Source organism: Canis lupus, chromosome 11 (assembly GCF_048164855.1).
Source record: "Canis lupus baileyi chromosome 11, mCanLup2.hap1, whole genome shotgun sequence".
Classification (NCBI taxonomy): domain Eukaryota; kingdom Metazoa; phylum Chordata; class Mammalia; order Carnivora; family Canidae; genus Canis; species Canis lupus.
In genome coordinates this window covers 19,758,528-19,784,575 of record NC_132848.1, presented here as the reverse complement: position 1 = coordinate 19,784,575, position 26,048 = coordinate 19,758,528, and the positions used below count along the sequence as shown (strand labels likewise).

Below are 26,048 nucleotides of genomic sequence, written 5' to 3'. Positions count from 1 at the left end.
GTCAGAGGCCCCCAAGTCATAAAGACCCGGGAGTCACAACCAGCCCCGCCCCGCCCCAGGCCTCCCTCCGACCGCCACTCCCGGGTCCCCAGCGCGGAGCAGGGGACTGCACACTGGGCAACCAGGGCCGTCGGAGGACTTCGGGTCCGGTGAGGGACCCCGGGGGGCCTTGGTGTCCCCAGGTCATTCATGGGGCCAGTGCCGCTGCCTGTGAGTTCCAGCTCCACCCCGTGACCCCACCCACCGAAGTCCCCAGCGTCCAACTCTTCCTCCCCGCCTCCTGGAGGGAGGGGGGACTAGGAAAGACCTTCTCCCGCTGCTATATTTCAGAAACCTACATGTTACCTTTATCCTGCACCTAACTCCCGAGTCAACCCCAAAGTGTGGAGCTGCCCCCACTTCGCATTAGCGGACCTCTCTGCGGCAGGCAGTCCCCAGGGGCCCCCACCCAGGCTTGGGGAGGCACTCCCAGTCCTCCCCTCCACCTGCCCTCCTACACTCTCCCTCTCATTGTTTTCAGAACCCAAGAGCCCCGAAATAAAATAGGCTGCGTTTACATGTTAGCATTTATTGTTCAGGAGAAGCTAAACTGTATCAGACAAAAATGTAAATGGACAGTAATAAATTTTTAAACCCCCATTTGCCTGGATTTCTCAAGCTCTCTCTGAAATAAACTACAAGCCTGTATCGAGCCCCCATACGTCTAATTCTGGCTCTAAGACTCAGACTTTCTGGACACCCAGGAACACATCAGCATGGCCTGTGCTGCTTCAGGTGGGGCGGGGGGGGGGGGGGGTGCTGGGGGCGGTGGTGCACGTGTGCAGGAGAAGCCATCAGTGCTTCCAAGTACCTCTCCATGTCTCACCTGCATTCCTCCTGTTTGAAAATGACCCAGCTGGTGGTGAAGACGGGCAGCCAGTCACTTGTGCTGGGAAATGAGGAAGGGCACATCCTGGAGTCTACACCCAGCAGCCCCATGTCCTCACCCATGAGCTCAGTAAAGAGCAAGCATTAGCACCTCCCAGCCAAGCACAAGGCTGCTTCACTCTTTCCAGGGGAAGGAAAGAGACCAGCGCGGGCATGTGTAGGCTTGTGAAGGACACATGGGGACAGTGAACTTTCCACTTCGGAAGGAAGGGTGCGGAGGAGTCATCAGTGACCAGGTCCACTGGGAAAGGTAACTGTCCTCCCAGAAGTTCCAGGTGTACTCAGGGGACAAGGAGAGGCACACAATCTAATTTTGGGCGGTGCTTTTCAGTGAAAGGGATGTTATTCTCACAGACTGCCTCTGCTGTGTGTCCGGGGCGGGGGGGCAGTGACAGATGAGGGAGACCCCTGGCCCAGGCCCGAGCTCAGCTGAGTCAGGTCAGAGAGTGCACGGAGACGCTGATGCCCCCTGAGGGTCCCGGGGGCATCTGTCTGCGATTTCGGGCATGGTAATGGGAGTCAAAGCAGAACCCACAACAGGAGGAACGGGACCAACCCCACCCACATCACCAAGGCCGACGAGACCAGGAAATGTGGCCCAAGTTTTCAAAGCCTTGGATGGGGCCCCACCCCAAAGAACATTGAGCTGTCACAGTGGTGAGGGTCACTCCCAGCATGGGTGCTGGCAAAGGGGTCAGGAGCTGGGAACCCCCTGGTGCCAGTGCAGCCAATGCTGACCCGGGTCCCTGCGTACCAGGGGCGACACGGACGCCAGGGCCATGGAGAGGGCAGGTCCCTCTGCAACGAGGTGGAAACTTGGGCACTTGGGCCTCGCAGAGAGACAGCTGTGAGCGTGGGGGCGCCCCTGGCTCATGAGACATGACAGGAATGTGCAGCTCTGCTCTCTTGTCAGAAACCATGCATGGCCGGCTGCGCTCAGACGACAAACACGGGAGCTGGTGAGACCCCTGTGGGGCTGTGCACGGCCGGCGAGCTGCCTCCTCCACAACGGGCCAGGGAGGCTGGCCAGGTGCAGGGGAGCAGCCAGGTGGCTTGCCACACCTCCGAGCACACAGATGCCCCTCGGCCCTGGAGGGCCTGGCTCCTGCTTGCCCTCCTCACCTGAAGGCCCCGTGCCACCGCCCCGGGGGCGCCTGGGCGGCCAGGACCCAACACACTGATAAACACAAAATAGTCAACACTGAGAACTAAACTACTCTAAGCAATGAAGATTCCACCTTGCAGCCTGGCCTGGACGGAGGTGGAAGGCAAGTCAGTGGTAGCCAGATGACAACTAGCCAGGTGGGGCCCTGCTCCTGCCTCGGTCTCCCCGCCCGTGCTCACTGGGCCATCTGTACCACCACGGCCCTCCACGCCTTCTCCTTGTCGAACTCCTTCAGTGGGCTCCTGGACACCTGTGGCCAAACAGGCAGAGTGTTATTCCTCCTGGGCCCCGGAGCAACAGCAGGCGGGCAGGACATCTCTGCTAACTCGCGGGCTTTTCTCAGCCTGTGACAGGACCAGAAACAGTGCTGGACTCCCAGGAGGGGAAGCAGATGTCCCTGCTCTTCCACGCCCCCACTGACCGGCACCTCGGCCCGCATCCCCCGCGGGAACACGGCCAGGGCAGGGTGGGCTCTGGATCGGGGTGGGAGGCCGCCATGGCAGGAGCACCTGCATATAGTAGGTGTCCAGTAAATACTCAGAGACAGGGCAAGGATATACTCCATGGTGCAGGAATAAACGGGGCGGGGCCAGGCCCTCCAAGCTCCTCCCGGGGGCAGGGGCCCAGCGGCCCCACAGACGAGGGGCCTGGCACCCAGGGAAGGAGAGTGCTTGAGCACAGGTCACCAGACAGTTGCTAAAATTAGAGTTGCCCAGGCCTCTGGCACCTGGTGGGTGCTCTCCTTCACCACTCAGCTCCCTGGGGTCCCCGCCCAGGCCTGGGGGTAGAGCCATCCCCACGGAGACCAGCCCTCACTGGTTAAAAACAAGGAAAGGGCACCATCCTCGGATCTCCGTGAAGGAAAGCCCAGGACAGTTGGAGAGGACCAGGGTTGCTGAGCAGGGTCCAAGAGCAGGAGCACAGGCGCACCCGCACAAAGGTCCTGGGGCTGGTAGCACCAGGTGGGAGGAGGGCCTGGTCCACGCAGGGCAGCCCTGGAGGACCCTCCAGCAGCCTCCTCAGTCCACAGTGTAAATACCTGTGGGCGGGCAGCTCATGGGGAACACGGGGCAGGACCTGGGCAGAGTACTGTCCGGGTTGCCGTGAGCCCGGCACGGGGGCTGGCATGACGTCACTTCCAGAGCCTGTGGGCCAGAGGTCACTGATGCCACACGTAGGGAGCTGGGTCGGTGCCCCCATGAGGGGCTGGGGAGGGAACTTCTGTGACCAGTGTGGAGGCTGACCAACTTCCTGTCCACGTCCGTGAGTAAAGCTGAAGGCATTCGGCCATGGCAGCTTCCCGGGCGACGCTGTGTGTAGGGCCACCCCACCAGGACAGGGCAGCCAGCGAGTCCGAGGCCACTCACCTCCCCTGGGGGGCGCTCCTGCTGGCTGGTCTGTGCGGCATCCCAGGATGCTCCCAGCTTGAAGCTCACACACTGGATGACGGTGCCCGTGTTGAGGCCGGCCTGCAGCAGCAGCTCCAGCATGAGAAGCAGCAGGAGCACGTCATAGGATTGCTGGCGAGACATGAGGTGGTGCAGCGCTGAGCAGCATGGCCGCGCCCCGGGGTTCCTTGAGGCCACTCCCCCCAACCAAGGGAGGCAATGCAGGCAGGCCCTGGCCCTGGCCCTGGGGCTCCCGGGAGCTTCCCCGGAGCTGGTGTGGAGCGACCGCAGGTACCTGCCCTTCTGCACTGGGATTTCTGTCTCATGAATGGGAGTGGAGGAAATCGATTCTGCTGGAAGTTCTGCTGTCCTCGCTTTAACAGATGATCTACAGGTAGCCCGCAGGCTGCTGAGCCCTGTGAGCAGCCCCAGGGGCCCACAGCCAAGTCTCCCACACCCCGAATGTTAACATAAAACCCCCAGCCCTGTACAGTGTCATTGTAGGAAGGCAGCAAGGAGACACAAACCCTGTCCTCAAGTTCGAGGATAAATTTAAACCCACGCCCAATTTAAAAAAAAAAGAAAAGAGTAGTTTCTGGAGCCAGGCAAAGTTGATTCTAAAATGTCCAACACAAAAAAACAAATACACAAAAGTGAGGTAACCCAGAGTGATCAGCAACGAGGAGACTAGCCCACCAGCTGGTGAAGCCGGTAATAAAACTTTCACAATAGGAACAGGGCAGCACCGGACAACACACGTGTGAGAACGTCAGGTGCAGAAACGGGTCCCCACACAGACAGACGCTCAGCGTGTGATCAGGGCCGCCTCTCCAATGAGGGCGGAAAGATAGGCGTCCCAGCGGATGGCGTCTGAAGCCCTCGAGAGGAAAGGCTGGCTCCCCCGCACTCCAGAATAAACTCCCGCCAGACACGAGCAAGAGCCTTTCTCATCGCAACTTAAAATCCAGAAGCAAGAAAGACACTGACAAACTACATAAAACAAACTTCCTCATGACAGAATCACAGCCAGCAGAAGGCAGGCCAGCCACCGCACAGAGGCCTCCTCCTGGCTCTGCCGTTACAGGGCGCTGGTCCCCCAAACACTGGCGGGGCTCAAAGCCCCCCAGAAAGTGGGCAGGAGCTCACCCAGAAAGACACGCCAGCACCGCCAGGCACAGCCCAAGGCCCCACAGCACTTGTGTCCAGAGAGACGCACGTACGCACGGCTGCCACACCATGCACTCTGGCTCGCCCGCCTGACAACCCTGTGTGCGGGCTGTGGAGAAGCAGGAGCTCCCAGGGGACTTGGGACCTCCTGTGAGGGGGACTCGTCACCATCTAACAAAACTACACACGTGTCCCCGCTGACCCAGAGACCCTCTCCAAGCTAACTGTCCTAATGACGCACCGCACAGACTCAAGACCACGCGTGTGCACCAAGGAGCCCTTGGTAACAGCAGGTAAGAGAGCAGCTACCTCTGCCCCAGGAACAGGCCGGGGATGCGTGACATCATCACGCGACCCATAATTAAAGAACACATAAGAGCCCCCATCCTGGGTACTGAGGAATACAAACAGAAAATACTAAATTTGAGCGCACATTAGACCAACAGCATGACCATGGGCAGAAAGGGGGTTATTTCCTTGAATAAGTGACGTCACCTCCTACATGGGTTAAGAGGAAGCTGTGGGATCCCTGGGTGGCGCAGCGGTTTGGCGCCTGCCTTTGGCCCAGGGCACGATCCTGGAGACCCGGGATCGAATCCCACGTTGGGCTCCCGGTGCATGGAGCCTGCTTCTCCCTCTGCCGTGTCTCTGCCTCTCTCTCTCTCTCTGTGTGTGTGTGACTATCATAAATAAATAAAAATTTTTAAAAAAAGAGGAAGCTGTGACCTCACTCAGCAGATGTGCTGCTGGTGGACTTGGGAACATTCTTACATGTATTATAAGATAAAATAGTGACTATATTCAATGTTCTCAGAAAACAAGATTTTTGAAGAGAAAAGTGATGCAAATATAACAAAAAAGCCCAAGTACATAAATTCTGAATTGGAAATACAATATAAATACAAGGCCTTTAAAAATCTATATTTCTCGGGGCTCTCTGGGTGGCCAAGTGGTTTGGCGCCTGCCTTCGGCTCAGGGAATGATTCTGGGGTCCTGGGATCGAGTCCCACATTGGGGTCCCCACAGGGAGCCTGCCTCTCTGTCTCTTTCATGAATAAATAAATAAAATCTTTGGGATCCCTGGGTGGCGCAGCGGTTTGGCGCCTGCCTTTGGCCCAGGGCGTGATCCTGGAGACCCGGGATCGAGTCCCACATCGGGCTCCCGGTGCATGGAGCCTGCTTCTCCCTCTGCCTGTGTCTCTGTCTCTCTCTCTCTCTCTCTGTGACTATCATAAATAAATAAAAATTAAAAACAAAATAAATAAAAATAAATAAATAAATAAAATCTTTAAAAAAATAAGTAAAATCTATAGTTCTCAGCTCTGTCTCTTGAAGAGGCTTAGAAGCAATGATGTTCCAGCAAGAATGAGCACACAGAGCCCCCAGAGCTTGACTTCTGTGTACGGTTCTCTCTGAAGGGGCCCGGGCAGCTCAGGGGCAGGGGCAGGTCTGCAAGCAGAGGCTTCCAGGTAACTTCAGGGAGCACAGGGCTGGCAGGTGCCTCCTCTGGCCACAGCTGGGCCAGCTCAGGAGTCCTCAGCGGCATTCCAAAGAGGAGCACCTGTCACACTGCGTGCCAGCTCGTCGGGGATGTGGGACAAGAGAGCCAGGCAGGTCATCTTTCTCTACTCCTCCGTGTAAAACAACAGCTCAGACAAGGGTCAGGCACCAGGGCTAACCCCGTGCAAGGTGCCAGGACGCGGCATCCACCGGTGCCTGGCTCATACCACGGTTGTGGTCACTTCCTTCCTGCGAGAGCCACTCACCTGGGAGCACTCTGGCAGCTGCTGCCAAACCAGGTGGGAGGGGACAGCACTTCCTCCTGACCTCACCCCTACAGGCATCACAGGAAAGAGATGCACAAGTGGGACCTTCTCCCAGACATGTGGCCTGGACTCCAAAAAGTCAGTGTCTTGGGGGAAGAGGTGGGGACTGTCCTGAATTGAGAGACTCAAGGGCAAGTTGTGGCCCTCGGCCGGGCCCTGCTCCAAAAGCTCCAGCCCATGGGGTGCAGTTTGGGGACGATCCATGCACATGGCCTGAGGGTGACACTGCGTGATGATTTCAGGCCTGTCAGGTACCATGTGGGCTGTCTGTGGAGGAGGCTGTCCTTTTGGAAATGCCGAGGTTTTTAAGGTGGAGGGTCCTGTCGTCAGACTCCTGCTGCTCCCTTTCAGATGCTTCCGAGAAATGACGCACATGCGTCTGTGCTCCCAGCCGTCAGTGTAAACACACGTGTATAAACAACATGTAAGCTGCTGGGGAATCCTTTCCATTCTTCTGCATATCTGAAATTTCTCATGATAAACATTTGGGAGTAAATACAATACCTGCTGGTAACACCACAAGGTATCTAAGCGACAGCCTAGTGATGTGTGTCTGAGCCCGTGGAGACAGTCATGGGGGGTTATCGAGAGACTCTAGAGTCCTCGTTATGGGCATGTTCATCTGTGGAAAACCCCTCAACTCCCCTCAGATTTATCTATAACCTGATGTGATTCCAACAAAAATTCCAGCAAGGTTGTGACATGACTGGATGAATAACGGATTCTACAGTGAGGATGGAAGCAAGAGGGGCTGAGAGGGTGTCCAGGCGGGCAGGGGGCCACTCGAGACCAGGCACCATGCCCAAAGTTAGGAAAAGAGGCAGCCTGTGCGGAGCTGGGGACACACGCCCACCAGAGAGGAGGACAGACACCTGGCTGTCCACACAGAAGTGAAGGAGATGCAGCTTGGGCCCCACGCGGGTCAGACGCTGGGCTGGACCACCCATCCTGGGAGAGCCCGCTCCCACGTGGCCCACAGGGCAGCAAGGCCACATCTGTACAGAGTTCTGAGAGAAAAGAACACGTACCTTGATGGCCGGTGGGTAATCTTTGAAGATCTCCATGATTCTCATGATGCTGAATGACAGGTACCCAGAGGCCGTGAACAGCAGCGGGGACGTGAGGCTGCAGATGGCGATCAGCACCTCCACCTGAGGGAAGCAGACGAGAACTCGGTTCCAGCCGGCCCGTGGGGCCCGGGAGCCGCTGCCTGCACAGGCGGGCAGTCTCTGGGTTCGGCACGCGGCTCCCGCTAGGCTCTCTGCGCTTGGGCTACCAGAAGCTCCGAGCATGGCTCTTGTCACGAGTCCCCCAACTCAGATACAAGTGTCCACTCTTGTATAAGTAACACACACGCACGGGTGGCCTCCTCCCGCTGCCCTGAAACCAGTTCCTTTAACCTCTGCCCCATCAGAGAACGATGCCTGGGTGGTCTGGGCCAGCGCTGCACACAGGTGCTGCCAAGTACAAATGCAGGCTGTTCTGGCCCAAATTTAGCAACTATCCCTGTCAACAACAGACAACCCGACAGGACGCAGGCTGAGGCTCTTTGCTGAGTCACAGACTTTCTCCTGGCTTTCTACCTGTTTCCACAGACAGTCCTGCCCTCAGAGCCACACAGGGGCCTCCCCAGGCCAACCCCTGCTCTGGCCCGCAGCCTGGTTCCCAGAACTGCCCCACCACGCGGCAGCCCAGGTGGGGCAAGCTGGGCCCTGGCACCGCAGAGCAGGCCTCAGGCTCCTGGGAAGGGCTTCACTTACCAGACACTTGCTGGGACACTCGGCTGTGACGTGACTGGCAATGGCACTTGGAAAACACTGAAAGGAAAGAAAACACGTCAACTTGAGGGGTGATGGTTGAGGTTGCAGTCACGCCCTCTCCTGCTTTCCCCTGTGCATCCTTGGAGCCAGTGGGGCGACACGGGATGGCCTCTCCAAGGCTCAAGGAGCCACAGCCGGAGTGCCTGTGTGCCCCGGAATCGCTGCTGTGACCTCCAGCCTCGTCGGCTCTCTGAGACACAGGACGCTGTCCCGAACAGGTGTGCATGCACCGCGGAGACAGAGGGCACGCTCCTGTACCACTCTCAGCGAGCGCCCCACCAAACATCACACATGTTCTTCATTCCAGGCACAGGACACAGTTGGGTGACCCTGCTTGCACTTAGAGGAGTCTCCCTGACCAGAGAGCCTCATCCCCCCGTCATCAGATGCACCAGCTGGCCACAAACTGGCCTCAGCCGGGGCCACTGTGCTCTTCCTCGGCGTCAGACTTAGGGAGCCTCAGGAGACACAGGCCTCCCCAGGACCACCCGCCACACTGACTTTGACCACGGGGTTTGACCATGGGGTTAGCTGGGCTCTTCAGGCTCCTCACTGGATGGGCACCTCTGCCCTTTCATAACAGGTAGATGTCCTTTTCCACTTATGTGAAGGAGATGGATTTAGTTTCACGCCATTCCTGGCAGAGAAAAGCACAGCAGGAAAGCCCATCCTCCGCAAGGAGCCCAGGGAGCTCATGGCCCAGCCACACACCCACAGAGGAAAAGGAAATGACCACACCCTGGGTGGGAACAGCTGAGACCCCCGGATACTGGGGGCGTATCTGCACTGGTTCAGGGTTCTGGGTTGAGGGTGAGCAGGCTCAGGGCTGAGAGCCTGGACAGCCAAGGGAGGATGACGGGAGAGCAGGCCAAGGAAGGTGGGGACACTGGCACTCTGAAGATGCTGGTGTGGCCAGGCTGTGGGCCTGGGGCCAGGGAGTCTCCTCCCTCTAAGGAGTGTGGAGGGCGAAGGTGTCTATGAGGAGGGCACGTGGACATGGAGCAGCCAGTGGGGAAGTGACTCAGGCCAAGAGACTCCTGTTCATACACACACGTACCCGGCCCAGGGAGGCTGCAGGGACAGCCAGGCCCTGAGCCCTGACCCTCTCCACCTGCTCCATGACTGTGGCCTCTCCCACTGTCCCCAGACTCAGCCCTCCCCACCAGGGAAACTCCCCTCACCCCTGGCCAGTTCTTCCACAGCTGGGGACTGGGAGCATCTGCAGAGAGAAGGCCCAGGGAGGCTGGTCTGGGGATGACTGCTTGGGGGGTCACCGAGCATGTTAACAGGGCTGCTCAGGCGAGTCTCTTCACCATCAGCCTCAGGTATTTGGTCTCTGTTGCAATAACTCAAGGACATAATTCCAGGTGCTTCTGGGTCACCTGAGAGGTTAAATATGTAGACGTGCCTCCTCCATTTTCACAGGTGCACTTGTGTGCTGGGGCAGGCAGGAGGCCAGTTCTCTGCTTTGCAAGCCTGACCTGTGCACTGGCAGCCGGCAGCCAGGTGTGTGGCTCCATCCCACATCCTCCCTCTCCCCCCAAGTCATTGGGGAGCATCTCCATCATTATTCCCAGGGATCAGTAAGGTTGGGCACAGGCATCTGCGCCATTGCTCTGAGCCCTGGGACGCAGCAGGAGCGCAGCACCTCAGCTGAGTGTGCCAGTGGTCAGGGCAGAGGCCAGGCCTCCAAGGCAGCTTCAGGAAGAGCTCCTGGATGAGGCCAGGGATGCTCACTGCATCCTATTCATTCATACAGGATGACCCTGGACAGAAGGTGGGACAAACCAGCCCCTCCTGCAGGTGTCACCATGTGACACAGTGATGCTGCAAAGCAGCCACCATGGGGTGACAGCTCCCAGAAGCACGGGGCACAGGTGTCTGCGGTGTCCAGGACTATGGGACTTTGGATGTGCCAGGGTTGATCTTAACTGTCCCATGTGGCTGTGAGGGGTCCACACTGGCCACGGCTGCATAAGACTGAGAATGGGAGGCACTGGGCTAGAAGCCCCATAGGTGGCATTTCAGTTCAACACTAAACAACATTAACTTACATGACCAATGTTAGAACTGCTCATAAAACAACAAAAGAACCATACAGAACATAGCGACCATGTATATCAAGCACTTACCGAACACCAGTGTTGTGTTAGGTATTTTACCACAGTAATATTTAACATAAGATGATAACATAAATATGCTACATTTTACAAAACAAATCACATTACAAAGCAAGATAAACATATCATACATCGTACCCTTGCACAAAATAAAACCAGTAAGTGTTCGCCAAGAAAACCACCAAGACAAGAAACCATGCTATTGGTTCGTATAAAAACAGTTAACTTGCTGACCCATTTGAGCCTGGATTCTCAAATCCCTCCGATTGTGGGCCCAGGGAGGACCCAGGCAGGGCGGCCAAGGCGAAGCGTCCTGCTTGGCCCACCGGCACCCACCTTCCACCCTCTCCTCTTCCAGCTGCTCTCCCACCCGAAATCCGCCAAAGCTGAGCTCCAAGGCCCACAGTGACTGTCCTGGTGAGAGGGGACCAGGGCTCGGCCAGCAGCCTGCCGGCCTGCACAGCCAAACAGACAAGGGCCACCAAGGTGTACTCACGGCCACTAAGATCCAAAAGAACGTCACTGAGAGGTGTGGCCCCGAGACAGCGTCATCCACGTTCAGAGCGATAACCCCACCCAGGACAGCAGAGACACCAGCAATCACCTCGATGACCTGGGGGGCAGACACACAGGTAGCATCACCCAGGGAGTGTCTGACAGGTGGCAGGGGGCAGGGGGGCAGGGGGCATGAAGGGACTGTTCTAAGAGCTCAGGGCCAAAGAGCCACACGACCTATGTTGAAATGTTGGGAACCACCTCTAAAAGAACATGGAGAAATGCATAGTTTCCAGCTCAAAATTAGTGAGAAAAGGAGAAAGGCAAGGAGCAGGAAGGAAGATGCTCCTCCCCACTAATTAAAAACAGGAGAGAAACCAAAACAAAAACAAAAACAAAAACAAAAAACAAAACAGGAGAGACAGGAGAAGGCAAAGAAGCTGGAAGAGACAAAAATGGTAAAACTGGGTAGAAACATGCAGCGCGGTGATGCGGGCCCGCACGTGAGGGACTCCATCCACCAGGCCACAGAGAGGACAACAGTCCCAGGCTGCTGAAAGAAGCATCCCCAACCCAAGGACAAGCAGAGCTGAGCGTCTGAGGCCGACCACAAGGGAGCCTGGCACCGGGACCCGGCGACACAGGCATCACAGGGGCAGCCATCAGCAAAGTTGCTGAGGAATGAGAGGAGGAAGCCCATATGGACCTAGGGACACAAGCTCCAGAAACCATGGCAGAAAGTACAGAACCAACCAGCAGAGATCCTGAGTGCCATGCTCAGAGCGGGAGGTTTATTAGAATGAGGGGGAAAGCACGCAGGTAAGGATGGAGGGCGGCCCCATCACCCCCCTGCCAACCAGGACCCTCCAGAGTGAAGCGGTGAACTAGGAACTCCTGAACCCTGGGGACAGGATATCACCACGGACCTCCCCTAGTAAATCAAGTAACAAGGAGAAAGGCACATTTATCTTACTGAATAGGATTTTAGGACCCGGGCAGGAAATGCCACTTCATACAAAATGTTGGCGCTCTCCAACATGGGACCCTGAAAAGAAACAACACATTTGGCCTGGTGACTCTGCATGTGCTATGGTAGGGGGATGCACCTCAGGAGAGCTGCTGCAGGGGCTGGGGGCAGGGGTGCGCCCAGGAAAGCCACAGCCCAGGCTCTCAGCACCAGCTGGCTGTGTCTCAGCCACCGCTCAGCCATGCTCCGGGTCCAATGCTCTCCCTGGTCAGGAAAATAGGACTAATCCCTGCGATCCCAGTATATGTACGAGGTGACCCTTTCAGCAGATTCGGTCTCGCCCTGGGAAGCGCGGGGCAGTGGTGCTGGGCCAGAATCAGTCTATGGGGAGGTCGTGTTGCACCTTCCACTTTGCCTCCGAGGCCACGAGCCTCATGAATCCCTGGAGAGTGGGGCCCAATAGGGTGCCCTGGGGCAGCCCACCACCCTCAGGGGAGCGAGCGCTCTGGGTCACCTGCTGTGTGCCCCATACAGCACAGGGCTGGACCTACCTTCTGCTTACAGTGCGCCTCACTTGATCGTGCTGAGATGATCACTGTGGCCGCCATGAAAAGCTCCAACAGAAGGAGCAGAATCAGATTAAAATTTATCTGCCAAAGAGAAGACCCATGTCTATGAAACTGGCTCTCTTCACCTTTATTCTGTAAATGTAGATGATCCTATGGATAGGTTTAGAAGCCCATGGATAGGTTTAGAAGCCCGTTCAAAGCTCTGGGCAGCTTCTCCTGTCCAAGGCCTGATGCTAGGCACAGGGCCACATATCACCTCTGACTCACGTAGGTCTTTTCTTTCCTCTCTTTTAAAACCATCCTTAGCTCAAAGGCTGGATTTGGCCATTGAGCTGCAGTCTGCTGACCCCTGAGCTAAACCCTCCTTAGTGGTTCACCCCTCCTGGGTGTTTAAAGATACAAAAGCTTACGTTCACATCAAAACCTGCACGCTTTACACAGCTCTATGCATAATTGCCAACAACTGAAGAGACCCGGGTAATAGAACTGTTCCATATCTTGATCGTGTTGGCAATTACAGGAATCTGTGCCTGTGTTAATCATCATAGAACAAAATCCTTTAAAAAGTCAATTTAAGGGATCCCTGGGTGGCTCAGCAGTTGAGTGTCTGCCTTCAGCACAGGGTGTGATCCCAGAGTCCCAGGATCGAGTCCCACATCGGACTCCCTGCAAGGAGCCTGCTTCTCCCTCTGCCTGTGTCTTTGCCTCTCTCTGTGTGTCTTTCATGAATAAATAAATTTTTAAAAAAACTTTAAAGTCAATTTAACTATAGGTTATGCACAGCAGCCAACCCAGAGCCCCCGCCCAGCACCCTCCGTGGGGCTCCAGCCCTCGGGGCCTCCCTCACCTGCTCCCACCACCCAGGGCAGGTGCCCGGCGACTAGGGAGCCCTGGAGCCCGCAGACGGTGTTCCCATGAGCCAGCCCTGAGCCCGTCCACCTGCCTTGTCTGTTCCTCCTGCAGAAACCACAGGACAGGCTCCTGCCCTGGCCCCTGGGGCGACCCCCAGTGCCCCCGGCCTGGGCACGGCCTGCCCCCTTATCTTGCGAGCTGTGAGTGACAAGCTTTCCCAATGGTACTGTCTCCTGATCGCAGGCCTTGCCAGACCTTAGTGGTAATAAAACCTACATTTAAAATCAAATGAAATTGATGTTTGATCTACAGAACCCTACATGCAAAATAAAACAGAGAACTTTTTTTTAAATATAGTATTTGGTGAAACACTAACAAAAACTGACCATCTATTGAGCCACAAAATAAGCCTTGGTAAATTCCAACAAATCTACACTACAAGTTGTGCATTCTGACAGTAATGATAATATCAAAACACGACAAATGGAAGACTTCAAAAAATAATCTCATATATCTGTTTCAGGAGGGTCCTAGCAAAAACCCAGGGACAGCCACGAGGAGCGACTGGAGGAAGTTTAACCAGAGGAGAGCTCACAGGTCTGAGCCGGGAAGAAGGGAAACCTAGCAGGGGGGCAGGAGTAACCACTGAGGACCAGGGGAGGCAGGAGTGACTGTGTGAGAGGACGCAGCCCCATCCCGCCCCCCCCAAGGCCTCAGAGGCAGGAGACGGGGCACACCAACCACTCCTTAGTGCCCCATCTGTATCTCTCTGAGCCTTCTGGCCCACCCATGCAGCCTGCTCTGCACAGGCAGGGAGGGGGAGGCAGGGCGTGGGAAGTGGGTCTGGAGAGGCGAAAGGGGAACCTCGCCAACACTGAGAACCAAACAAAGATGAAAACGTTACATGAGAATCTGGAATGCAGCTAAGACGGGACGGGACACACCCCGCGAGTGAGCCAGGCTGCCAGCTCTCAACAGAGGTAGCATCCCGACTGACCCACCAACAGACAGAGAAGCAGCCCGGAGACCCAGAGACATAGGAAGTGAGGGAAGGACAGACTGACCAGTAGAGAAAATGGCAACCAGAAACAAACCAAAGGAGGTTCACAAAACAAGAGCTGATTCTTGGGATCCCTGGGTGGCGCAGCGGTTTGGCGCCTGCCTTTGGCCCAGGGCGCGATCCTGGAGACCCGGGATCGAATCCCACATCAGGCTCCTGGTGCATGGAGCCTGCTTCTCCCTCTGCCTGTGTCTCTGCCTCCCTCTCTCTCTCTGTGTGACTATCATAAATAAATAAAAATTAAAAAAAAAAATGTTTAAAGAGCTGATTCTTTGGATGAATGAGGTCTATACAGTAAAGACACAAATAAAATTCTGGAATGAAAAGGAGAAATCACAGATGGCACACATAAAATAGTGAGCAGCATTACAAGCTACTACATGCTGATAATTTTGAAAAACTGCACCATATGGGGAAATTTTTGATAAAAAATAAAAAAAGTCAGACCTTGACACAAGAAGACACAGAACACGCTGATGCTAATAACAACATCCTCAGCCACAGCTTCAGGTGACGATGACTTTACAGGCAAGTTCTACACAACCTTTAAGAAGCAGTTCATTTTATCAATTCCCTAAACACGAAAGAGGTCATTGCTGCCTAGTTTACTTTATGGGCCAGCGTAACCTTGACTCTAAAACTGAAAGAGGGAAACAGGCCCATTTCAAGGTGATGCAGAAATCCTAACCACCATACCTGCCAGTCACTGCATCAGAATATCCACAACAACACTGGTGGAACCAATACAATCCACAACAACTAGGAAGGATAAGAGAGTTCAGCAAAGTTTCCAAACGCAAAATCAACTGATGAAATAAATACCCTTTTTATTTAAAAACTGGTACAGTTTGCAAATTCACCTAAGTGAATATTCAGCAGCAAGGGTCAATCTCCTGGTTGATCATGTGGGACGCTGTCTCTCGGGGAAGCCGGGTGAGGTGCACACAGGAACTCTCCTACTCTTTGTGCAAGTTATTTTGAGTCTTAACATATTTCAAAATAAAGAAAAATTTCAAATCAATACCTTCTCTCTGCACTCCAAAAACCCATCTGAAAATATAATTTAAAAAATAAGACGCTGTTTATAACACTAACAAAATCTGTAAATGACGTAGCGATTACTTGACCAAGAAGACACAAAACTGATGCCCTAAGGACACAGAAGATGATCTGAATAAGTGGAGAGACCAGGAGGCTCTTCCATGGGATGATTAATGTAACAAAGATGTTACTTGGGACAAAATTATTCTATGAACTTAACCATAATGCAACCCCAGGTGCAGTTGCTAAGGAACTCCGTAAATCCCTTCCAAAGTATAAAGTCAGAGGTCAGCTTTGAGGGAGGAGGCAGGTGTGACTCTGGCCCAAGGCCATGTGGTGTGGCCCCCAGACAGGGTGGGGAGCAGCAGGGGGGACACACGTACTGTGTAAAATCAAGTCCTGGACATGAGGAGAAAGACAACCTCGATTTTCAGATAGGCCAAGGGCAAAAACAGGCAGCTGTCAAGGCGGGAAGCTCAGGAGGTGGCAGAGGAGCACCACGTGCTTAGAAGCATCAGGGATGAGACAAGGGGAAGGGACATAATGAGTTGCTGCCACTGGGGCCGTCTGACTGGGACACAGGGGAACACTGGTGATGCCAAATGCAGGGAAGGTTGTAGGATCTGAGGGGCCTGAGCAGGCCGGTAGGGTGAGAGCCGGGCCCTGCTCTAGTGCAGGCAGTGCAGGCAGAGCATGCTCCTTGGCATAGGAGACGCCTGCAGAAATGTGTCCATGTGGGCCCCGCTTGTGGCTGCGGGGCTTTGGACGTGAGCCATCTGGATCCACCCCTGAAGAATGCTGGGGAGACAGGCCCTACTGCTGACGCTGGGCAGACTCATGGGGAGCTAGATGGGGGAAGGACAGGGAACAGAGGAGCTCTCCTGCATATACCACGTGGGGACATCAAGATGTGGTTGCCCGCAGGCGGGGGCTGAGCATTTGGGGCCCCACACAAGCAAGGAGCCGGGTGTGGGAGTCACAGCCCTGAAAGGTCATGTCTCACTCATGGCTATTTCCCGTGTGTGTATGTGTGTGTGCACGCGCACACACACACATCCCCAGACACTGGTGGTTCAGGCCTTAGAACCATGTGCCCTTGGTGCCACAAAAGCACTTCCAGTGGGCTGTTGCTCGACCTTCAGATGCCAGGAGCCACCCGAGGGCCTGGCTACCTGTGGATTCCCGTGTGGTGGCCCAGGTGGGGTGGAATTTGGAGTTCCAGCTCCAGGAAGGGCAGCACTGCAGCCCTGGCCATGCTTGAGAAGGCTGGCTGGTGTGCGGTTCTCAACCTTTCATCATTCTGTGTCGTTGGGGGCACTGTCCTAGGCAATAGACATTTGAGTATCTGTTTTGCTTTGGGGTCTTGGGCACCATACTCAGGGCTGCTGGAGCCACACTTTGTGGCCGAGTGCACCACTGCTTCCCGGGGTCTGCACAGTGTGGGGGATGCTGTACGGAGTCCCAGGGTATATGTTGCTTCAGACACCAGACTGTCTCCAAAGGGTGTGAGAGTCGCTTCAGGTGGAAGGCAGGCACCTGGGGCTTCTGCCCATGTGATGCTGGAAATGCCATCTCCTTGTGGCTTCCATTTGCCTCCTCTGATTACAGCGAGGCTGAGAGTGCCTCCCGCTGCCGGGTGACACTGCGCCTCACTCCTCAGTGAGTGCCTAAACCAGCCTCCTGCCCTGGACCTTCTCTTATGGATCTGCAGCAGGAGCTGGAAGGGGTCCCCCTTATGGTGTGGGCTCCAACAGCTGGGTCACAGCACTACCCTCTTCCAAGCCCAGAGCCATGGTCTCCCCATGTGGGGCTGCTCCAGGCTGGCCTGGTTGGGGGTGAGGGACCCCTGTCTTCCTGGCCCCATACCTGCCTGTGGCACCACTTTAATGAAGACATCCTGGTTCTCAGGAAGACTTTGATTTTCTACAAATCAGCCTCACAAACCTTCCAACTTATTCCCAGGAACTCCACGTTTATCGCTATAAAATGATTTCTGTATTTAAGTTACTTTTCCAGAATGTTCTGTTGCTAGCACAATTGTCGTACCCAGCAACCCTGCTACATGTGAATTCTGAGGTCAAGTAAGCAGGAATCCCTTTGCCTGCAGATTATGGCAACATGAGTGTCCCTTCCAGATCCACAGGACAATGTTCATGCCTCTGCCTCAGGGGCCTGGCTGACACTTCCTCAGAGTCACCTCATCCTCTTCCTGATCTTGAAAAAAAAGTAGTTCAACATTTCCCATAAAACAGAAGGGTTTTTTTGTTTGTTGTTTTGAGGTATCTCTGATAAGCCCTCTTTCATACGAGACTTTTCTGCCATCGTAGTTTGCTTGTTTGTTTATTCATTCATTCATTCATGAGAGACACAGAAAAAGAGAGAAAGAGAGACAGAGATATGGAGAGGCAGAGACCCAAGCAGAGGAAGAAGTGGGCCGCATGTAGGGAGCCCGATGTGGGACTCGATCTCGGATCCCCAGATCACACCCTGAGCCAAAGGCAAATGCTCAACTGCTGAGCCACCCAGGCGTCCCTGCCATCGTAGTTTAAATGGGAAGGTTTTCCCATTTTTCTTAGTGGTTCACACAGTAACAGTGCACCTTCCAGTCAACAGCATCAGAAATTTGATGAAATACATAGTAAAAGAGACATTAGAGATATTACCAACAAACCCATCCACTGGAATCAACGCAACAAATAAAGACCATTCTCAATGGGGCACCTGGGTGGCTCGGCCAGTTAAGCATCATCATGATCCCAGGGTTCTGGGATTGAGTCCTGCATTGGGCTCCCTGCTCAGTAGGCAATCTGCTTCTCCCTCTCTCTCCTCTCTCTCTCTTACTTGTGCTCGCTCTCTCTCAAATAAAATCTTTGAAAATAAAAAAGACCATTCTCAAAAGCATAAATAAAATTCTCAAAACTTCATGGACTCAAGAACTTTGACACACATGCACCGCGTGCCTACTGCACATTTCCAACCCAATGACAGCACCTCTCTGGACCAGACCTGGTGGGACCAGGGCTCTGGCACCCATATCAGCAGGAAGACATGTCCAGGAAAAAAACAGGAAAATGGGTGGGACCCACAGCCCTACTCAGGGACTCACGTCTATTGCCGAGGGGTTCACGACCAGTTTGCATCCAAACCAGATTAAACATGTAGTGGTGATTGCGAATGTGGACACAAACAGGATCTGAAAGTTGGGGATCTGGAAAACAAGACAAGGGTTCACTCTTTCTTGCATAACTTAAAAAAAAAAAAAAAGCATCACTGAACCAAATTCCAGGTTGTTAATTAAAACTCCCAAGAAGGGGGGCAGCCCCGGTTTAGTGCCGCCTGTGGCCCGGAGTGTGATCCTGGAGACCTGGGATCAGTTCCGCGTCGGGCTCCCTGCATGGAGCCTGCTTCTCCCTCTGCCTGTGTCTCTGCCTCTCTCATGAATAAATAAAATCTTTAAAAAAAAAAAAAAAACTCCCAAGAAAGGGGCACCTGGGTGGCTCAGTGGTTGAGCGTCTGACTCAACTTCAGCTCAGGTCATGATTGCAGGGTCATGAGATCCAGTTCCACACTCAGCGGGGAGCCTACTTGAGATTCTCCTTCTCCCTCTATCCCTCCCACCCCATGCTTGTTCTCTCTCTCTCCCTAAAATAAATGTCTTAAAAAAAAAAAAAAAAAAGAAAAAAATAGCCAGGGAGGGTGCCCTGCAGCCCCTCGGGGGTGGAGTGAGGGTAAGGAAGCCCTGCTGGGGGAGCTCAGGGTTTGCAGGCAGTGGAGATGCACCCTTCCACATACATGTGTGCATGCAATCACACACACACACACACACACACACACACACACACGGGCGGGTGCCCGTCAGCCCCAGAGGCGGCCTCGGCCAGTTTCCCCAGCCCGCGGCCTGGTACGTTATGCCATCCGGGGCTCTTGCACAGCTGGGAGCCATGCACTGCCCCCACACCTGCCGAGACCGCACGGAAAGCTGGACTCACCGCACTGATGTTTCTCCGTGAAACGGCAAAGCTCACGATTGCTGAGGGAAGGCACTGAAAAGAAACCAGAGCTCTGTGAGCCAGCAGTGGATCCCCTGGGTGTCCCTACTTGGGCTGCAGTGCTTAAGCTTCCAGAATGACCCAAGACATGCCAGCCAAACAAGTGCCACCAGTCTGCAGGCACAGGGGTGTTGCCAATGGTAGAAGGTCTCGTGCCTTTCAAAATGATTTATTCTGGGAAAAGTTTAATTTTTCTGAAGAGAAAAAGCAGACAGATAATGGAAGCTATTCTCACTGAACACACTTAGAAGCCAGACTGTCCCCTCTACTGACTGCAGAACAGCAGAGTTCACCTTAGCTCACGTATTACCCCAAAAGGGAAAAGCGTGTCTATGTGAAGGGAGAAGAAATGTTCAGGAGACCTAGGGCCCCTAGGAGATTCTCGTCAGACCCACACCCCCAGAGTTGACCCCCACAGAAGTGAAGCATGAGGAGGGCAAGCGTGGGGATGTCAGGCCAGTGGGAAGGTGGAAGGAAGGGCACGAGCCTGGGCATTGTGGGCCATGCCAGATGTCACCCCTGAGGACAACAGGACCCCACAGACCCCATGAGCTACAGGGACAGAGCCTGCAGGACGCAGAGCAGTGGGTGGACGAGGGCCCCAGGGCTGGGCCTATGAGGGCACAGGGGGATCTGGGGGGAGAACATGCTTGTCTCCTCAGCCTGTCACTTCTGAGGTTTTGCTGAGATATCCAGTCGAGGTCAGCGCTGCCCTGGAGCATCTGGGTCAGAAGTCACTGTAACCCCCAAGAAGGGCCACCTAGAAGGCTCCAGAGAGAACAGTAGGGGATGGGTCACATTCTTTCAAGGGGCTTTGTTCTAGGAGAGCAGAGGCCGGGCTCCCTGCCAGCTCACAGCCGCTAGAAACCCAAGGGCCGTTTCCCATCAAGGAATCTGCGGAGTGAGACTGACACTTGCAGCAATCACTTCAAAAGTAAAAATCTCAAAAAAAAAAAAAAAAAAAAGTAAAAATCTTACTTGAAACTGAAGTCAGAATGGGAGATACTGAACGAGGAGCAACGGAAAGCAACATGCAGATTTCAGAGCAAAGAAACTCAAACGCACCTCAAACCTCGGTACTGAAAGACTCGACAGAGGAGCGATGCTTACCGATCCCGCAGCACAACGTAAGTAATCCATTTCAGAGGGAAACACATTTCCCAGGTAGAGTGAAAACCCCGACGTCACAAGTAGACAGCTCTGCAAAACAGCACGATTCGAGTGACAACACAGGCGTGTGCACTTGAGGTTCAAGTCCTCTGATTACAACTTAATAGTCTATACAATGCCACCTTGGACGCCCGGATCCCGCCAGACCAGACTCCTCTGAAAAACAGCCTCAGCCCGCACTCCCCCCCCACAGTGTCAGACTAGGGGCCTCGACATTCTGGGAAGACAGAAAGAGACCTCTGCTGAAATTTAAAGCAAGAAAAGGTGCTTCACTCCTGAACACACCCCACCATGTGCGATTTCAGGTGCCTTAGCATCCCGACCCCCGGGCGTCGTGGAGGCTGGCAAACATCCATCTGGTGCTCTCCCCAAAGCTAATCCAAGTGGACAGCTGGGAAATGACTGCTCGAGGAAGGGGCTGCAGGTCCAAGGGCTTCCTGGCTTGGGGGGCAGCCAGGCCTCACGTCAGGCCTGGGAGACTGAAACGTACCACTGAGGGTGAGGCTCTGGGGCGGGGTTCAGTGTCAAAGGCTCAGTCCCAGGGTCTAGGCCGGGTGTGTGTGCCCCACTGTGATGGGAGCAAAGGGCCTGGGGCCCAGGCAACAGAAAAACCACGACACAGCCCTCACGAGGAAATGAGCAGGATTGTGTGTCCTGGCCACAGGCAGCGGGAGGCAGCACAGAGTCCAGGGCCCTGGGAGCAGGGAGGAGAGGCTTCCTCCACACCCGGGGAGGACGGGCGAACCATCTCAGTAGGACAGGGAAGGGTGGGCAGGACCCCCGGGAGTGCTGGGGGGTGGCCTGGGAAAGCCCAGTGTGGAGGGAGGGCACTGCCTGGATCCTAGCTCCCTGCCCAGGCCACACAGAGCCCTGGGGTCCAGCCTGAAGGGAGGTGCATCCAGCGGCCCAGCCTGGGTGAGCCTGGTCTGGGGCCGAAATGACCCCTTTAGTGGGGCGGTGCCCAGCAAGCATGTCTGATAGGAAATGTCCCGACCCCAGGCCTGCCTCCTGCTGGCCCTGTCCCTCCGACTACGGGGTTCTCCTGTGCCAGGGACCTGGCTTCCCTCCTCGGGGACCCTGACCAGAGGTCTACTCAGAGCACGGCCCCTCCTCCTGTCTTTGCAGGGCAACTCCAGACCCCCCCGGGGAGAGGGTGGTGGAAGTTACCCTAGTGCAACGCATGACCCCACAGAGGAGAGGCCTGGTCATGGGCTGTCCCGACCCTGGTGGGACATAGAGGAGCCACAGCCCAGAGACCAGCAGTAGCTGGGGCTGGACATTCGTGAACTGAACCCAGAGAACACAAAGTAAGCACATCAGGCCTGAGGGGCTCCAGAAGAGAAGTAGTCCGGGAAGCGCACTCTCCCAGGCCCCGGGGACGGCACCCAGGCCAGGGGACAGCTCGTGGCGGGGGAGGCCTCCCCAGTCCTGTTGGGGAGCTACTCACCCCCATCAACACGGAGAGGACCCACGTCTTGTGACTGAAGCATGGGGGCAGCCTCGTCGCCAGCTGGAGGTCATTGGGCTTGGTGTCCAGGGCGTAGCTCCCTGCGTCAGGCCTTCCGCGCTCCAGGGTGGGCATGCGATCGTAACCGAGCTCCTCCCTGCCCTGCTCGTCCCGCGACATGGTGCCCAGGGCACAGACCGTCGCATTGGCAGCCCCAGGACAGCGGCACTCGCAGCCGGGGTCACCTCTGCCGCTGTTATCCGGGCCACTCTGGAGCAAGAGTAGTTAAAGGGATTTGTTTTCAGGAAAGGGAACATCAGCCGTACCGAGATGCCATAAAACTAAAGGGAAAAAGCAGCACTTAACCCCCCCCCCCCCCGAGGGGCTGCGATCACCTTCCCAGAGAGCCCCAAGCGGCTGTAACGCCCGGGTGACGCAGGCCCCCCACACACCCCACCCTGCACTGCAGGAGCCCCGCGCCGGTCAAATCACCTTAAGCAGCTTGCTTCTGAGCCCTGGTCTCCTGTCTCCAGGCGAGAAGCGGCTGCTACCGAGCCATCCGGCCTCGGGCTTCCAGCAATTGCTATTCACAAGGGAACAAAAGTCGCAGCAGCACCGAAGCCAGGGAAGGGGTGCCGCTGCCCGAATGTCAATGAGCTGGAGACAGTGGGCTGGCCCGTCCATGGTTGTCTAACCGCTGGCACGGAGCACTGCCCTGCCCGCCCAGCCCCGCTCCGCTCAGCCCCTTGGGGATGGTGGGGGAGGAGGCGGGCGACACGGGGGCACCTGCCAGCCGCGGGTCCCCGCAGAATCGGGGCGGTGGGCCGTGCCAGGGTTCCAAACAAGTAACTTTTTATTCAAAGCCCTTGTGATCCGTCTTATCGGGCAGCCCATCCCCTGTCTGGTGACCTCGGAGGAAGACCTCCGTCCCAGGGGCGCACATGCATTTGCACACTCAGCGCGGCCGGCGGGGCCCCTGACCTGCTTGGCATGGTGGCCGCCGGCTCCCCTGGGCAGCCCCCACGGTCCCGCTGGGCCTTTTATTTCTGCTCACTGAGCAAAGAAAAAGGACTGAATAGACTTGGCCCAGGGACACTGGTGCCCTGACAGTGACAGAGACGGGCTCTCTGTGGACCCGGGAGCTGTGAAGCGCTGATCGGAGGCGCTCTGGACAGCCCCCTCCTCAAGCTGCAGATCCACGCAAAGCTCAAGCGAAGCACGGGTCCACCTAACGGCAGCTCTGTCACAGAATTCTTCCACCGGGGAAGAGAAGGCTCCTCGCCTGCTGGGAAGTCCAGAGCGGGCTGGAACCTACCTGAAATCTCCCAACCTTTGCTGGTTGTCTCTTCTGGTTTTCCGGGAGAGCCGGGAGGGGCTGTAAGGGGACACAGAGCCTCCAGCAGACCCTGAGCTGAGCACGGCCGATGTGGGGCTCCATGGGGGCTCCGTCCCGCCCGAGGTTGGCCTGGCCGAGTCCAGGACGCCCCTCGATGGTCTCCCAGATGCCCGAGCGAGCAGGAGCCCACGTGGCCAGACAGACCCTTCGGGGTTGTTTGAAGAACGCGGTCAGCAGGCCTCTCCGGCGCCGCGCCCCCAACTGAGTCTCTGCGGAGAGCAGCAGCGCCTCCCGAACCTCAGGGCCCCAGGCCATCGACGCTTGGAAGTGCTCCCAGTCACCAGAGTGCCGCTGCCATCGCACGTTCACACACGGAGGCTCCCGAAAAGGCCGCTCGGCCCGCCAGGAGCGCTCTCACCCGCACACGGTCCAGCAGTCCTCCCGCGGCGGTAACAGCGGGCACGGCCCGCAACACAAAGCCCTCCTCCATGACCCGAGGCCCCTCGGCGCCGGGACGGGCCTCGCTGAGCGGGAGGCGCCTGAGCAAAGACCGAGGACGAGGAAGGAGCCTCCAGCAGCGCTGCCAGGGGGCGGCAGCCGCAAAGGGCCCGAGGCGCACAGCTGGCGGCAGAGCAAGGACGAGGTGGGCACCGGCCTGAGGCCCTGTGGCGTGGACGCAGCCCCGGCTGCGGCTCTGAGGCGGACCTGCTGGGAGGCTCCAGGCCCGGGCGCATCCGGTGCTGCGCACAGAGCAAGCCGCACGACGGTGAGAGCAGATGCGGCGGGTCGGCGCCGAGCCACAGGCGCTCGGGTTCTGAGGCGCCACGGCGACGAGAACGTCAGGCGCCCAGGAGCCCGCAGGACCCGTCGGGGCAGCCACGCCTCGAGGCCGCCGCCTGCCCCTGACGGACCTTGACGCCCTGCTGCGCCGCCGGGGGAGCGGCGGTGGCGGCGGGCTCCAGTCCAGGAGGCAGGCCTGCCACACAGGGGGCCGCGCAGTGCACTCCTCCCCGGCCTCCGCGGGAGCCTGGGCCGCCGCCAGCGCCTGCCCCGCAGCCCCTTCCTCGGCCTCCGCCCCCACGCGGGGCGCCACGGAGCTTCGCCGCGGCCGCAGGTGACCACGCTGAGGCGGAGTCCGCTGGCTTCGGACGTGCGGCCCTGCCACGGCCGCTAACGGGACGGACCCTTCCCCCCCCCACACCCGCTGACGGGATGGACCCTCCCCCCCACACCCGCTGACGGGACGGACCCTCCCCCCCACACCGCTGACGGGATGGACCCTCCCCCCCACACCCGCTGACGGGACGGACCCTTCCCCCACACACCCGCTGACGGGACGGACCCTTCCCCCCACACACACCCGCTGACGGGACGGACCCTCCCCCCCCCACACCCGCTGACGGGACGGACCCTCCCCCCCCACACCCGCTGACGGGACGGACCCTCCCCCCCACACCCGCTGACGGGACGGACCCTCCCCCCCACACCCGCTGACGGGACGGACCCTCCCCCCCCCCACACCCGCTGACGGGACGGACCCTCCCCCCCCCCACACCCGCTGACGGGACGGACCCTCCCCCCCCACACCCGCTGACGGGACGGACCCTCCCCCCCCACACCCGCTGACGGGACGGACCCTTCCCCCACACACCCGCTGACGGGACGGACCCTTCCCCCACACACCCGCTGACGGGACGGACCCTTCCCCCCACACACACCCGCTGACGGGACGGACCCTCCCCCCCCCACACCCGCTGACGGGACGGACCCTCCCCCCCCACACCCGCTGACGGGACGGACCCTGCCCCCCCACACCCGCTGACGGGACGGACCCTTCCCCCCACACACACCCGCTGACGGGACGGACCCTCCCCCCCCCACACCCGCTGACGGGACGGACCCTGCCCCCCCACACCCGCTGACGGGACGGACCCTGCCCCCCCACACCCGCTGACGGGACGGACCCTCCCCCCCCCACACCCGCTGACGGGACGGACCCTCCCCCCCACACCCGCTGACGGGACGGACCCTCCCCCCCCACACCCGCTGACGGGACGGACCCTCCCCCCCCACACCCGCTGACGGGACGGACCCTCCCCCCCCACACCCGCTGACGGGACGGACCCTCCCCCCCCACACCCGCTGACGGGACGGACCCTCCCCCCCCACACCCGCTGACGGGACGGACCCTCCCCCCCCACACCCGCTGACGGGACGGACCCTCCCCCCCCCCCACCCGTTGACAGGACGGGCCCTCACTCGTACCTCCCCCCCCAGGGGTGTCTCGCGCAGACTGCTGCTTTGAGCCAGACAAACGCTAAGGAGGAATTAGCACAAAATCGCGAGAAACCCCCGGTTCCGGAGAAGTTTATCCGCGCGGTGGGAGGAGGAGGCCCCGAGGCCGCCCGGGAGTCTCCGCGAAGGACAAGTGCGCGGAATCCACGCCGCCATCTGCAGGCCCAGCTCGACTGGGGCTCCGCGAACGCGCGTCTCCTTTCCACCCTAAGAAGGTACAAAGCCTGGATCAGCAGCAACGACAGGTAAGAGACGCGCGGCCCTGGAGAAAACCAACGACTGCGAGGGCTGTAACCGCGCAGCCGGAGCCGGGCGGCGGGGCGGGGCGGGTCACGAGCTCCCGGGGCAGCCCAA

The 26,048-nt window shown here is 57.3% G+C and overlaps 2 protein-coding genes across 5 annotated transcripts in view; one reads left to right on the top strand and one right to left on the bottom strand.

The window, feature by feature from the left end:
* Window positions 1-552: 552 nt before the first annotated feature.
* On the bottom strand, window positions 553-26,048 carry MLC1 (modulator of VRAC current 1). Of its 4 annotated transcripts, none has more exons than XM_072843465.1 (13): window positions 25,665-26,048; window positions 22,556-22,646; window positions 22,064-22,333; window positions 20,557-20,646; window positions 19,387-19,440; window positions 18,504-18,605; window positions 12,427-12,525; window positions 11,882-11,953; window positions 10,910-11,026; window positions 8,234-8,290; window positions 7,502-7,624; window positions 3,460-3,612; window positions 553-2,342 (listed from the first exon to the last, which is right to left on the bottom strand). In XM_072843465.1, exons 3-13 carry the CDS (start codon window positions 22,241-22,243, stop codon window positions 2,268-2,270), a joined length of 1,122 nt encoding a protein of 373 aa, XP_072699566.1. In that variant the 5' UTR covers window positions 22,244-22,333; window positions 22,556-22,646; window positions 25,665-26,048; the 3' UTR covers window positions 553-2,267. The 4 variants fall into 4 exon arrangements, with proteins under 4 accessions (XP_072699566.1, XP_072699568.1, XP_072699567.1 ...); XM_072843467.1 differs by lacking the exon at window positions 25,665-26,048 and adding an exon at window positions 23,379-23,544; XM_072843466.1 differs by lacking the exon at window positions 25,665-26,048 and having other exon boundaries at window positions 22,556-22,891.
* Window positions 25,654-26,048, top strand: part of MOV10L1 (Mov10 like RNA helicase 1) — a 72,689-nt gene continuing 72,294 nt past the window's right edge. The window contains exon 1 of the mRNA XM_072843460.1: window positions 25,654-25,939. The gene's annotated coding sequence lies outside the window, so the exon portion shown is untranslated. The remainder of the gene's footprint in view (window positions 25,940-26,048) is intronic.